Source organism: Haemaphysalis longicornis, unplaced genomic scaffold, assembly GCF_048455015.1.
Source record: "Haemaphysalis longicornis isolate Haplotype H1 unplaced genomic scaffold, Haemaphysalis longicornis Haplotype H1 scaffold_28, whole genome shotgun sequence".
In the NCBI taxonomy this organism is placed as follows: domain Eukaryota; kingdom Metazoa; phylum Arthropoda; class Arachnida; order Ixodida; family Ixodidae; genus Haemaphysalis; species Haemaphysalis longicornis.
The window spans coordinates 113349-128417 of NW_027526329.1; the positions used below are offsets into that span (position 1 = coordinate 113349).

General features: G+C 48.0%; 1 protein-coding gene across 10 annotated transcripts in view; it reads right to left on the reverse strand.

Moving 5' to 3' along the window:
* The window catches only part of LOC144172980 (riboflavin transporter 2-like), a 92206-nt gene that overhangs the window by 41730 nt on the left and 35407 nt on the right, over window positions 1-15069 (reverse strand). For 2 of the 10 annotated variants that reach the window (XM_077701575.1, XM_077701571.1), the window contains exon 1: window positions 5293-5439. The exons of 6 other annotated variants lie outside the window; for them this stretch is intronic. Coding sequence is in view for 1 of the 4 variants with exons in the window: in XM_077701567.1 (XP_077557693.1) it covers window positions 6716-6718 (3 nt within the window). In the remaining 3 variants the exon portion in view is untranslated. Of the gene's footprint in view, window positions 1-5292; window positions 5440-6715; window positions 6887-15069 lie in introns of those variants that run through there. 2 more of the 10 variants (XM_077701567.1, XM_077701573.1) reach the window with 2 other exon arrangements.

A 15069-nucleotide genomic window follows, 5' to 3' on the forward strand; every position in this document is an offset into this window, starting at 1 on the left:
GGAAAGAACGTTTCTTTTCTTCGTGGTTAGAAATGCTTAGCTAGAAAGGTTAGGAATACGCGGAGTCGCAGATGTCCCATTGAAGAGCTATTTGAGTAATAGGGAGCCATTTGCTGAATTTAATGGTGTTTCATCGGACATATTGGAAACAGAACACGGTGTTCCGTAAGGATCAAGGCTGGGACCGCTGTTATTTTTGAAATAGGCGAATGACCTTCCAAAGATACCAGTGCACTCCAGATAGCCACGTATGCAGATTACACGAAAATATTTTTTTCCAGGAGCAGTGTAAGCGAACTCCGGTATGGACGTAAACAGATATTTAGAAATGTTGTCATACTGATTGCACTAAAATAACTAACAACTAAACGCACCGAAGGCTCCCGATGCGATGCGATACTGAACATCAATAAATAACAAGACAGATCCAGGCATTCGTATTGAATATCGGGGCAATATGATAAGCGAAGTCAGAGAACAGAGGTTCTTTAAGGTATGGTTTCATGACGGATTATCCTGGCATCCTCAGATTGAACACTTAGGCAATGAAATGTCAAGAAACATTCGCGTTCTCTATAGATTAATTGGTCTAATACCACCTTGCCTCAAAAACCAGCTTTAAAACACTTTTGTCTATTTTAGGCGTTGCTACGTAATATTAACGCGGGGAACAACAAATAAAACAAATTACCAACGGCTGCTCGCCTTACAAAAAAGATGTGGTTGAGCCTTCTTTCATAGGAATCAGTGCAACACGAAAGTGAAATGTGCTTTCACAGGAGCACTTGAATGTTTATTGTGCAACGATGGGAACATGAACATCGCTATTTATACTTCATCAGCATGGCCCCGTTAGACCAATAGACATTAGACGCCGGATCGTACGCGCCGCAGCATTGCGTAAATTCGACTGAAACCACAGGCGCTTGCAAACCGTGCGAACGAAACCGAACCGGTTGTCATCGAATCGTTTGGTGGTCACCGTACGTTGCAGCGAATGTAGCATGATTTGTAGGTCAGCAGCTGTCTTGTGGGTCTGCTTAGAGACCGAAGCCCTGCAGGCGGGTGACTTCGGCAAAGCTGCGACCACTTCGATAGTGCTCCGCGGCGTGTACGGCAGACGTTTGAGTTGAAACGACCTCAGCTTGTGGAACGCGGGAGGCACAGTTCGCAGCTTGGACTGTGAATGCGTGAACGCGTTTCGCTTCCTCCTGGCGTGTCTCTCGTCGCACTAAGCAGTTATTAGCACGACATTCGCCAGTCGGCGTCGTTGACTTTCTGTCTTACTGGAAGTTTTCTTACGCGGGGCCATCACACCTGCAGAAGTAGCACCAACTACCGGCGCTCATTAGCGTCACAACGCACTACATGGCTTCCCCTCTGCTAGACGACAGCACCACCTGAATGGATAATCCTAGAAGGAAGAATGTAAGGCGCGTTCGTAGAGCTACACAGGCGTGAGTCAGCCTAGCTGGCCGGGCGTTTGACACCTCCCGTTGCGGCCAGAGTGATCGTGGGCTGGAAACCTAGCACCACCGCGTCAGTGGAACGCTTTCTGGCGATGCCATTTCTGTGTCGGATATGACGTCCGTGAGGGCCTGCTGCACCCCGGCATAAAACTATTTCGTGTTAAGATGAGTTGTCCGTATATTCTCCAATTTCGCGGACACTGTGCGTAGTTGAGAGCGGGTCCACTATTTCTTCAGTACAGTATGCTTAAGGCTGACCAAAATTTATTATGTGAAGTTTCTACAAGTTATTTACAAACAAAACCTGCATGGCAAATATAACGACACCAGCACCATATACTCCAGATATCCCAAAATACATACACCGAAATTACGACCAAACTACCGCAGGCAGTCTTTTCTGTTTCAGCACGCCGACGTACTAAACAAAGTTGGAGACCACATTGATTAGGAATGCAGTAGCAACAAATTTCAAACACAAGTGAAACAATACTTATTAAGTGAAAATTTCTGCTTTAATGGCAAGAACTGTGGGTGTTGTTCCGACTTGTAGTTTAATGCACTGGTTTTGTAATTGGTCTATCTTTAAAACGCAATCATATATACCTCTACACTTATTATTCAATTGTACTTTACTTTACTGTTCTCTTATGCACTCTGATGTACGTTATTGTACCTTCCCCTTATTTTTCTTTATTTTCTGGTGCTCTGGTGTTGCTTGTATTTTTTATTATTCAAACATTACATTTTTCAGCTGATCAAATTTGCTTATTCACTATGCTGTACGAAAGGGGGCTGGGGCCTCTGTGAGTCTTTTGTAGCCTTTAGTCCCAGCCTGCCACATCGTACTTCTGAAAAGATGAAATCTGAATCATTGAATCTTATCACGAAACTTTCTGGTTAGCGCTTACAAAGCGACATGTGGGGAGAAGCCAGGCTAGAAACAGCAGCGGCCACTGAAGCCGCGAGTGAAGGCCGTTGTGACATCGTTTACCCATATGCGAAACAATGTTTACAAGAACTTCTATTCGAGTATCAGTCTGACGAACCTTACTCGCACGCTAATTGGGGCACAAATAAGTGCGATAGCTGGGCACGCCTCGAGTTCTGCGAGTCCATAATGCGCGATACGAGGGTTTCGATGATCATCTGCAGTTCAAGGGCGGTGATGGTGTTTTATGTAGTGGGGCGGCGCTACCTTTGTAGGCTAATGCGCTTTGTTTTGAGGGCTAGTGGTTTCTCGCTTTATTATACCAATAACGATACTTTTCACGGATGTAGTCAAGTTATTATTTTATATCGAGCGGGTTGTCGAACGGAGAAAAAATACCTGTGCCGTTGCGGTTTAGGTTCAGGTGAAATAACGTCTTTCCGCTTCAGTTCCCGTTGGACTAAATTACACTCCAAACCGGTTCGCGAACCTGTTCAGCAAGAATAATTAAACCGAACTGCGTAAAAATAAAGCTGTGTTTCAAGGGAACCGTGCCAAAAAAAAATTACGCCATCTTCCCGTGGGGAACACTGATCAGGATGCGAAGCATCGTGCCGGTTCCGTGTGGTTCCATTGTGTTGCCGTTATGTTGAGTGATCTGGTTTTTATTAGCGCCAGAGGGATTTCCGCATCCGGGTCCACACCGGTGGCAAAGGCACGCAAGTGCTGTTGTGTTACGGTGAGTTGGCGGTGGTTCTCGAGGCGCCGAAACTCGTCCATCATGTTCTTGTCGATGTTGTCTCTGTGGTAGAATCGGTACTCTCCATCAGCTTTGGTCAGGTAAAGGTTGTTGACATTGGTGCACCGGCTGAGAGCAATGTACACGCCCTCCTCTTCGCAGCTTTGTCTTCTTGTTCTTGTTCTTCTTCGGCGGTTCCCCTACGGGAAGATGACGACGGTGGTTGAACGCGGAGCTATCTCGTGATGGATTCTTTGGTTGGCCAATCCCTAGGGGCATCCTGCCACAATCAGCATCAGAGGCGCTGCGGACGGGGCTGGTTGAGCTGCAAGGCGCATGGCGCTTCCCGCCACAGCTTTCCCATGGGAAATTCAGCATCCCCCTCTAAAGTTTTCAGTTCGTCGTTTCTGTTGACGTTCAGCTTCGCGTGCCTTCGTTGTATCAGTAGCTTAATGACGTAGTTTGAATGAGTCAAGGACATAAGGCGCGTTCGTAGCACTTGCTCCTGTCCCGGATTCGTAGCGTAGTGGGAAGAGCACCGCGTACCTCCCGTTGCGGCCACAGAGTCGTGGGATCGAAGCCGGGCGCTGCTAACTATTTCTTTTTTTCATAGTGTAGTATCGCGGAGCTGTGGGTGTAAGGAGGAGAGTTGCGCATGCGCAGTGAGCGTGTGAACGGCGCCGCCATCAACGACGGAGGACCCGGCGAGCCTAAGAAATGCTCCGCATTTAAATGCACGTGTGATGCATTTTGTCTTACTCAAGTGCCAGGTAGGTCTACTCGGGACATACGTTTGTGTGCGCAGGCTTGATGCCTTGCACTTACGGGCATTTCCAGCTGCAAACCTCGTTTTTTTATTGCGCGCCTTCAGACAGTGTCAGAGTAAGATCAAACGTCTTGATGGGCACTCAGTAGAGGCACCACTTTAAATTCGTCAAGGGACAGTAGGGCACAGTTGCTCCAAGAAATTTGCCAGGTAAAGCCTACAAGGTGTAGGCCACGTTATGGCTATTTTTGGCCTACGTACGGGCTTTTATTAACTACAAAAACGCGCTCAAAAAGTTCGTTTTATCTTAACACTCGCCATGCAAATTAGCTGACATCACTTCTATAAGGATGCACTAGCAAGTTGGAAAGGGTATATCTAACGGATTCCAAGCATTCCTAATGTGTACAACCTGCTCGCCATAGGGAAAGGTGTCTATTTGATCCGCCAAGTCAGAAAACATCAGTTTTCAGCGCTGAGATAGCACGAAAACACATTTCAAACCATGGTGACGTCTCGTCGTTACTATATGCGCGCTGGTTGAGATCAGCGCATGATTTTGTCACATTAGCAGCCCAACACAGAGAAAATAAGTCAGTAGGCACATTCTAGACGGTCACATAATGGGCTACACTGGTAAAAAAGCTTCATGCAGGCATTAATAAAAACCTAATTTATGTCCGCGGCACTTTTATGGTGAAAGGTACGAAAAATATTGATTGGTTTACTGTAGAGTTTAACGCACCCACGCAGCGCAGGCGATGAGGCGCGCTGTAGAGGAGGGCTCTGTATTATTTTTGACCACCTGGGAGTCTTTAACGTGCGCCGAAATCTTGTACACACGGGCGTTTTTGCTTTTTGCCTCCACTAGAAAAGCGGCCACCGCAATTGGTAGTCGAACCCGCGTCCTCAAGGTACGAAAGATAACTATTTTCTATATCAAAAGGCAAATTTATTTTCCGACAAAGCTCTGCGGAATTCCTGAACAACCAAGGTTGAGCTGAAGATTGTGCATAATGGTACGACTTGGTACCTATACCGCGCTAATAACACGACACAAGAACAGGAGAAGGCAAAAATACAGCGCCGCAGGTGCGCCCTTTCCTGTACTTGTGTAGTGTCATTAGCTTTGTTTTGGTAGCATGCCGTAACATTGCGTACCTATATTGTTTTCTGAAGACAGGCAGCTAATTTTTTTTCTTACCTTAGTTCCTTTAAAGCTCAAAAATTGTACTCAAGCACAACCGGGCCATGAGGTCAAACCCAGAGTTATTTAGCGTAACAAGAGTCTTCCGTCGGTCCAGTGTTCGTCCAAAAGACGACGAATGCGACACTGAAGAGGCAGCAAAAGACGACTCAAAAAGTGTGATTACACGACCAAACGTACCTCTATACAGCAAGACTGGCTTCAGCAACCTGGTTTATCTTTTCCTGGTCGCTGCGATCTTCGCAACCGTAACCCACGTAACAGAGGCAAGGGCTTCCGATCTCAGCTATAGCGCCGGAGCGCGCCAGCGGAATGCGTACGCACTTTTCGTGGTGGACTGAACACCATAAATGGATGCAAGTCACTTCAGGGATTTATGCCTAATCAGCTGCTCAGTGGTTTTATCAGAGTACATGTTCGGGCTGATAAATCATGCGCGTGTTTCTCTCACCACAATTGCCGGTACGCGTCCTCGTCATACAGCAATCAAACGAGAGGTCAAACAATGGAAACAAACGTATTTTGCGTGCTGTGAACAATGGTTTGATGGAAAACGATCCCCGGCGATGCTTGCGGCGCCATCGCCCTTTGCTCCCGGCCGCAAAAAAATTATACCGCACGTTGGAAAACTACTGAACAGTACATCCACAAAGGATAACTCAACTGATGGAACTTCGCAGATTCCAAACATCCGTAGATGCGACAACAGAACTGATGAAACTTTGGACCCATCTACTGCTTTTGGTTTCCCATTTCTTCACCAATGAAACTGCTAACCAGCGCAGTGTGCACAGCAGAACACGTCATACAATGAATAAAGCATCCCAGACGACACTTATCCTGCAGAGCTGATTTCTGGCATGCGCCTTTTCCAACAGCCGTCGCTTGGCCCTTTCCACTTCCGGATACAGGGGGCATAAGCTATTTCTTCAAGGCTGTGCTTGGTCCGACCTCTCGCAGATGCTAAACAAGCTCCGAAAGAGAGAGGGGCCAACGCTGGCATACAACCAGTCTAGCGCATATCAACACGAAGTAAGAGCCCCATTTGGAAGCACTGCGCATAGCTGGAAAGCCAAAAGCCAAATATACGATTTGGGTTACTATACTTGCCATTAAGAAGAACTGCGAGTTGGGCGTGTTGGTAAAGGTTAATGTTGGCAAAAAGCGTGAACAATACTTGGACAAGGAAGAAGACAGGACGGAGGGCTCCGCCGTGTCTTCTTCCTTGTCCAAGTATTCTTCACGCTTTCCCAACATGGTAGTTTTAATTTTAGCACATGGAACTCTCATCAGGGCTTTCCAACGAGTGACGGACAAAAATAAGACCTCAATGTCGCAGGTCTTAGCCTAAGTCTTCGTCAAATAAATTCAACCGAATGGGTGAACAGATGGGACGAATCAGCCGAAATCATTTGTTTGCTAAGAGCAGAAACGCACGCACGTTGCTAATACACCTTGCTTTAAATGCTACATGTTAGCCACATATGACAGAAACTACTCTAAACCACTTCAAAAGCAAGAATCCTGCTCCGAAAAGCCGTCCATTATTTCCGGCCTAGCGAACCCCATTTCCCAACGCTCGAAAAAGGAAGAGAAAGCTTACCATTTTGAACTCGACCTTAGCCGGCAATGTAAGCTAGAAGGAGGCTTGCGCAGGTAAAACCGGATGGTTCGCACGTGCGTCGATCGTCATGGCCAGGAAGGAGAATAACAAGTAGCCTCACAAATATGAATTGCTGTAGTTCTGGATAACTGCCCGCAGAGTAGGCCGCTGCCAGTGCCGCTATCGATAGTGCCACACAGACGTTATCGAGCTGCAACGAAATACTATCGGTGTCTAGCTATTGTTGCTAAAGCGCTCACCGGAAAGTCGGCGTCACAATCGATAAGGAGGCTGACAGTTATTAAGGCTGCGAGGGCGAGCTACGGAAGAGTGTCGGCTGAAAAGCGTATAACGGCATGGTACTCGAGAAGCCATTCTATACCCCCGTTGCACATTGAAAATTAACAAGGGGAGAAGAAAGAGCCTCATTTCCGGTTCTCGTATGCAAATGGTGACTGCTGTCAAGTGTAGGCGGAGCGTTAACGTCCATACAAACAGTTGCGATAACAGGCTCTCAAGACAGATACAATATCCAGATAACAACATGGTCTATGCAGCTTGTCATTATTACAGCGGGATAAAGAAACACGGTACCACAATCCACAAAGAAGTGACGCTTGCGTGTTATTCAGTTCCGAGATAGGTATGGGTGCCGTCAAAGTACTCGCAACACGGTGTCGTAAATTTACAGCAATTTATCCTTCCGGAACCTGCCTGGCTGCATTGGTGGGTGTCTGAATGAGTCCTGCCTAATAGAGAAACTAATCATAAACTGGTAATAGCTGCCGAAAAGCCAGTAACACAAATATTTCGTGATATTCCCAAATAATTGTTCCAATTACTTATGAGGGCCCCTGTACAAGCCAGACGCATTCGGTGGAATGTGAACGTAATTACGTGTGGTGATGTGCCGCGCCCCGCCCATAAACCTACCCAAAAGATACCAAACCAGCCTTATGAAAGCTAAGCTTTCTTTACTTCACTAATGGAGACCACCCCCAATAAAATGCAGTGCAAGAGAGCCAACTTTTTCTGGTGATGATGACGATATATAGGCGAAGTGAAAGATGGTTGAAAAACGAAGCTTTTTTTGCGGAAAGCTAGTGTCTTCAAAGTCCAAATTCGAAGCCCCAAATCGAAGTTGTTACGCGTGAAACGCACTGCAGGAAGGCGACCTGACACAATGGGTTTCCGCAGAGGCCCCTCAAGCGCCTCAAGAAAACAACTCTTCCTGTGGTCGGAATCGCACCTCGGAACCTCGCGTCGTGTAGCCGCCGCCTCGCCGATCACGCCATTTCGATGTGGTCGGATTCCGGCGAAGAAAGTTTTCCGTTTCAGCTATCTTTGTCGTTTCACCAAGAGGCGCTTGATTAACGTGGACAAGTGGGAGTGTTGGTACATAGCCCAAGCAAACCAGCGTACAACAGACAAAGACGGAGAGACACACGACAAGTACAGCGCTTGACTTTTTTAGGAAGAGAATGCGTAGATTTGAGCCGAAAGAAGATTTCAAAGTAAAAAATCGCGGGTCGTGTAAACATTGTGGCACTGCAGGGATTTGAAAACAGTTCATTCTCGCCAGATCCTGGTATTCTATCCAGAAGCTACTGAGGCTTTCATCTTTAGTACATGGTAGTCATAAGAGTTTTATGCGTTTGAAAGGCGCTCTCTAAAAACAGTCTATAAATATTCACAGTTTAAGAAGCGCAACAAGTAAGAAGTGCTAACTGAAAGTCTGGAAGACACACACACGCATGAAGAAGGTAGAGCCATTGTGGGGACTCATTTTGGGCAGCATGGACGGTTCATACCCCCGGATATTCCTCCCGAAGGAGCGATTAGGTTGAACGGGAAGGGTCCGCATGACAGATCTATCATGCGACTTCCACAAACTGAACAGCCCCATAAGTAGGAAGATTTTTTATGTAACTGCACGGTTTCTGTCCACCAGAAGGAATCGCATAGCATACGGGGTGATGTCTATCCTTCTTGAGCGCCCGTTCTAAAATGTCCCGTCAGAAGAACACAGCGTCTCTAGACATCAAAAAACAATGGTCTAGAGTTTCATGCCGACTACACAAATGACAGTACACAGATCATGGTACGAAAATATCTTAGAATATAGCCACGTGCTGGTACGAATCAGCCCGCCGCTGTGCGTTGTTCAATACTCGTCGGCTGTGCGGCGAAGCCTTCACTACGTGCGCCTTTCTAGCAGACCCTCCAACCGTGCCCCCCCCCCCCCCCGTGTCGGTGACTCACACTTGCAGCCGACGATTCCAACAAGCTGCGACGTGTCTGGATCTCTGGCGCCTCGCTATCGGCGCGATTCAAACCGGCGTTGGCGGACGAGGCAGGCTTCAACCTGTCCGAAGGACACGGAAGCCCCGCGCCCGCTGCGGAAACTCCTCTCTCCCCTCTCTCCGACTCAGCGTGTGCCGCTACTACCGACTGCTCACGAAATCTGAAAACGGTGTTGTGTGCGTCTGTGCCGTTCGTTTCGTGTGCAGAATCTAGAGGGAATGCTTGTTTTGACCGTTGGCGGTTTGGGTATAAATAAGACCCCCCAAGCGCTGTAGTTCATTCCTGTTTGAGCAGTGAATCAATACTGTCACTTTGCTCGAGTCCTGTACTGTATGCTCGCCCGTTGGGGCATTGTTCTTTAGCTGCGACTCATCTCTCGCCATGAAGTAAACGAGTTAAGTTTGCATACGGCTTCTGGTCTTCTTCGAGGCAGCAACATTGGCTGGCCGCTCGCTTCACCACGCCACCACACGCATGTCGGGGGCGACGGAGCTCGGCTCGGGTACGCCTACCCGTATGCAGCAACTGGTTGTCAGCGGCGGGATGACAACGTCGCAACCACTGGTTGGCAGCGGTGGGACGGCAACTTCGTAACACCTGTAGCCAGCGGTGCGAGATCCAACACCATGGACGTGAAGGCGGCTTCGGATTTCACAGAATTCAGTGCGGGACTTTTCTTCACTGAATTTTACCAGGCTTCTGAGGATAGCTGGTAGGCCGTGTGTTTTTGCCACGTGGATTATTCGCGCAAAACAATTTTGGAGCAGTGGGAAAGCAGTACTCTAGACCGGCCATAAATTTGAAGGCGCTGAAGAAACCACAATTGTTGGAGCTTGCAAAATAGTTGCGCTTGGATGTTTTGGACGCGCTGAGAAAGCCAGAGCTAATAGAGGCCATACACGCTGTTGGGGCTGACGATGATGAGTTGTCAGAGTGCATTGAGCTGATCATTGACAGGGAGACCGCTAAACGTAAGGCTTCAGAGGCAGAGGGTAAGCGCCGGCGTGAGGAGCTCGAGAGGCAGAAACGGGAACGAGAGCATGGGGAAAAGATGCGAGGGTACGCCCTCGATATCGAGCAAATTCGAAGGGAAAGATAGAAGCTCGAAAAAAAGACTCCAACGGGAGAACAAGAACATAGAGCACAAAATTCAACTCGAGCAGAAAGAACGGAAGCCTGAGTTAGAAGTGTTGCTCGAAAAAGACCTGGTTGTCGAGGAAAGCACCGTGCCAGCGCTGCCAGTAACAGACGCTCGGTAGCGCTAGAGTGAAGTAGAATATTGGAAGAGTGGGAAAAGCAAGGGCATTTTCAATGGGAGACATTGAGGCCGAAAAACCGGAAATCCGCAAGGGGCGCTGCCATCGATTACTAGAGGGTAAATAGTGTAGTGGATACAGTCACCGCCTGCCACTCGTTGCCCGTGGGTTCGAATTCCGGCGGGTGGCCTTTTTTTTCTTTTTTCGAAGCCCATGAACACGAATAAAAGCAACTGCTCTGGGCTAAACACCACCTGATTTAATGCTTGTGGTGATTATTGGGAGCGGAAAAATCAGGAGAAATTCACAGAATTGTCTATTAATGCCTAGCGTTCTTGTTCCACTTGTGTTGAGTGTGAGTTCTTTGCAGCCCAATGTGAGTATAAGTAGCTAAAGTCGTTGGTTAATTTATTAATATTTTAAGTTTTGTTTGTTTCTTTTCTCGTTTAATGCAAATTTAATTTTATAGTGATGAAGCGCCTTATAGTTGGCTGATAATACTTTTTTTCCGAAGGTGCAGGGCGTACTGTAAAGTAAGACCATTTACGCCATTTTTTATTAACATTTCTAACGTTCTTTTGCGGGGTTTTTAGCTTATTCTTCGTTTGTGGGAGTAAATGTATAAGATGCATATTTTTGATTTTGTGAGATAATGTATGTGAAAATTTTATTTTTATTTTCGTATCTTTTGTTTTTTAAAATGCTGTCCGACAAATTATCCCCATTTACGCTATTGGAACAATTAAAGCTGCTTTCTTTTTCGACAAATCTGCATTTTTGTGGAAATGCAGGAGGTTACTGGCTGCGGAGGTACTCAGCAAAGAATGCTATTACATAGTCTTGCTCTCGGCCAAGTGGTTTAGTGGGGCGTAAGCAGGTATGACGGTTGTACGCTTTCCCCAATTGCCAATGCTTCTCTTCCCCTATCAAAGGCGCCTACTTGTAAGAGATCTGGAATATTTGACTGAACTGTTCCCAAGCAGCTTTCGCTTCTCAAAGTTGCGCTCGGAAGAAAATTCATACTCAAGACCTCGTATGACAAGCTCTCATTCGGGATAGCCTACGTTTTCTGTGGCATTCCCAACCTGCCTTCCTTCTCGCGTTGAAACAAAACAGAAGTGGAGGGAAAGGAACATTGGGCCGCGCAGCCTTTGTCGCGGCAATGGTGGCTCAGGGGACACGCGCGTTCAGGCTTTTGAGCTCTTGTGACATCCCATAGCAGACACGAGCATTTGTTTCTTCATAGACAAATACACGTCAAGCGTGATGAGTTCTACCTAATGGAGGAATAGTTTTGCAGGAGTGACGGGTCGCTCTGTTTTCCGAAATTTTTGGTTTCCTCGGTGGTGGATGGAAGAATGGCACGCCCTTCCTTATGATGACCAAGGCCTATTTTTTTTAAAATCGATGCTACAAAAGAGAGCTTAGACTCCTACTTCCACCACAATTTGATCCGTCATCGTACAAAACGTTCTTGTTAGCGGCGCAAAGTATGTGCGCGAAGGAGCGCCAATGAACGAATACGTGTTAAGAAAACATGACTTGAAAAGCACATCGACTGCATAGCGAAGTTTTTTTTCTACGTTTTGAATTGATTTCATTTATAGTTTCGTGTTTTAATTCTGTTTAAAATTATTTCTTATTTTCTGAATCATCGTTAACCGCCCCGAGGTCTCGAAGGTTGCTTCGCGATCTCCTTCCACCTTCCGGTTACAAATGCATTTGATGAGTCTCCTACACCTTATACCACTGCTTGTTTGCTTACGCCACGGCCGGGTTCAAGCGCGTGTTTCAATAAGCTTTGCGCTTCAATGCATTTGGAGCCTCTGAAGTCGCTATAAGCACGCACGCGAACAGAAAATAGGCGCACAGCCATGAAGTTCTCTCCTTTTTTAACGCCTCGCGCATTAAAAACATGCGCATACAGTTGGCTTTGCCGCGTGGCGTCTTGATGTGAGGGCATCGAGGGAGAGAGAGGGAAAATAGGAAGAAGAGGGGGGGGGGCGGATGTTCATGGGGCCGCCGCGACGTGCAGTGCCCGCGACGAAGGGCACCGAAAAATGTATGATATCGTAACGTACTACAGCTACGCTAGGAAAAAGGACATATTATCCTGACCTTAAGTGTGGTTTAGGCATCTTGTTCGTGCGCTCCATGCATATGCAAAAAAAAGCCTAGTTGTCCCGCACCGAGATTCGAACCCATGAATGGTAATTGGAAGGCGGACACTCTATCCACTGCACTACGTCCCGTCCAGTATTCCGCAGCGGCGCCCCCAGCGGATTTCCGCATTTCTGGCTTCAATTTCCCTGTGCCGCTTTTGCCACTATTACAATATTCTAGTTCACTGTATTAGCGCGAGTCGGAAGCGACCGTTGCGGACCAGCAGCGCGACAGGGTTGCTAAGAGAGATAACGAAGGCGCATTAGCTCAGACTGTCCGCACAGGCGACACAGGGCAGTGCGCATCCACTGAGTGCGATAATGTGTCGGCATTTGTTTCGGAGAGCTTGGAAGAGTGTTCGGACGCTTCAAATTCGCGGGAGGCCTTGGGGATGGCTCCCGACTTGAACGTGAACATCTCGAGACATTGTGACGTTTCGCAGGAATGCGTAAACGATGAGATTACCGAGAGTCCGCTCGAGTCCGCTGAAATGGAGGTTGTTCCTTCGGCGGTAGTGCAGAAACGAGCGACGTGGTGGACGTGGTGGCAAAGCCTGCAGCAGAGGCGGCGAATGGTTTGCACGGTTCAGTTGGGAGTAATGACGGTCTCGCCACTGAGCAAGCAGATTTCGCCCAGGCACCAGCTCAGATAGCCGACTACGAGCAACGGCCAGCCGAGCTTGTAGAGATTCAGGTGTCGCGGGCGGCTGAGCCGTCCTTTGAGACAGGGCAGCTTGGATCTAGTGTAGCCTTCACAGCCGCAAAGCAGAACGGGAACACGCTTTGGTCTTCGCATGCTGAGGCTGTCGCTGAAAGCGCGAGGGGCGTCGAAGTAGTGACTGTTGGCAACTACAACGTGTCTAAAGAGCTCCAAGCTGATGCTCCTTACGATAGGCCAACATCGGCTGAGCTAGTTGAGGTTCCGGTGTCACCTGGGGTTGAGCCGTCTTCAGATCACCGCGCCAGCCGTGCCTAGATTGGCCTTGGCAGCCGGAAAGGAGAGCGAAAGCACCCTCTGGTGTTCGCTTACCGATAGTGTCGCGAAAAAGTGCAAGACCTCCCATGTGCGCCTGCCGAGTGGCAGCACCGCACGCACGCTTTGCGCCGGGTCTCAGCGGAGACAGAGAGAGAGAGAGAGAATAAACTTTATTGTTAGAAAAAGGGTTTCGATGGACCTATTTCAGCTCAGTCGGAGTGGTTACTTATTCACAAGTTCCCATATGGTTCCCGAGCCTCCTGGCCCCTGTTGATCAGCCGAAGTTGGTCTTCCAGGGCGGGGCTGGTCAGCAAGATCTCCCATCGCTCATCCTCTACGCTGACGGAGTCAACAAGAATTGGGGGGGGCTTGAGTTTTGTGCATTCTCCGATGGTGTGTTTCAGGGTGCCTGGTTTTGAGCATAGGGGTCATTCTTTTGCGTATCTAATTGGGAACATGCGGTTCAGGAGTAGAGGGTGTGGGAAAGAGGCTGCCTGTATCTGTTGATATATTGATTGTTCTCAGCGGACCTCGGAGCGGCCGAGAACGAAAGCGCATGCCTTGCTGGAGTAGTCAAATTACAGCAGTTTTCTCCGCGCGCTCGAGATACGTCTCGGAAGAAGGCAGATGTTCTCTCGACGGGTCACAGCAGCTTTCAAATAACGGGCGAACCGAAGGTGCGAATAAAAAAGGGGATGCTCAGGGCAATGACGAGAGCTCAAATCGCAGCTCCCAGCGCAAGAAGTGTCCTGTAGACGCCTGAATTTCTCAATTGCATTGTTCTTCCTGGAGCAGGTTTCGCCCTTTATGATTACATTTCTTTATGTGTGGGACATTTCCAATTACGCGAAATGTCACCTTTCAAGTTTATGTCCTTGTCTAAAGCACTGCTTGGCTAAAACATAACTAGATCAGAAAGTCATTAGCGTATTTTATCGCAACTAAAAGCCTGGTGGAGCTTCAGTGTGGATTTGTCTTCGCGCTTGCCGGCGATACGGTTGTGCCTTCCTTTGTTGTTCTGTTGCTTGCCTGACAAAGCCAGAGACGTTCTTGGCGGGTCACTACTCGTCCAGTCACCGGCCCTGCGAAGCTCCAGCACGTTGTCGTACAGCCCAGGCCTGGAGTCAAGCATCTGCCAGGCACTTCTCTTCGAAAGCATCCCTCCGAACAACGGTTGAAGACACTTATCGATCGGGATCTCGGACCCCCGGCGGAGAAGCTGCTACGAATCAGCACGCAACTGTTCTTCGTTCAATACTCCTCGGCTGTGCGGCGAAGCCTCCACTACGTGCGCATTTCAAGCAGCCCCCCGCCACCCCCACTCCCCTGTCGGTGACTCACACTTGCAGGCTACGGCTCCTGGCATTTATGTGCATCAACGCTAGTTTACGACAACCAGTAAACGCTTTGGAAAAACTGTCAATGTCATAATAAGATTTACCGCTTTCCATAAGTGTCATAATGAGAGGGAATTTGTCAAGTTTTCTCTAATACTGCAGTCAGTACTTTCCTGTCCAGAGCCCCAAATGCCACTTTCGGACATAGTTCGCGTTTTTGTGCTTTTTCGCTCTGTCCTTTTCCATCGTTCAAAATTAGAACCTATAGTCACTGCAGCAATAGCACGTACATCCTACTCACACATTGACAAGAAGATGC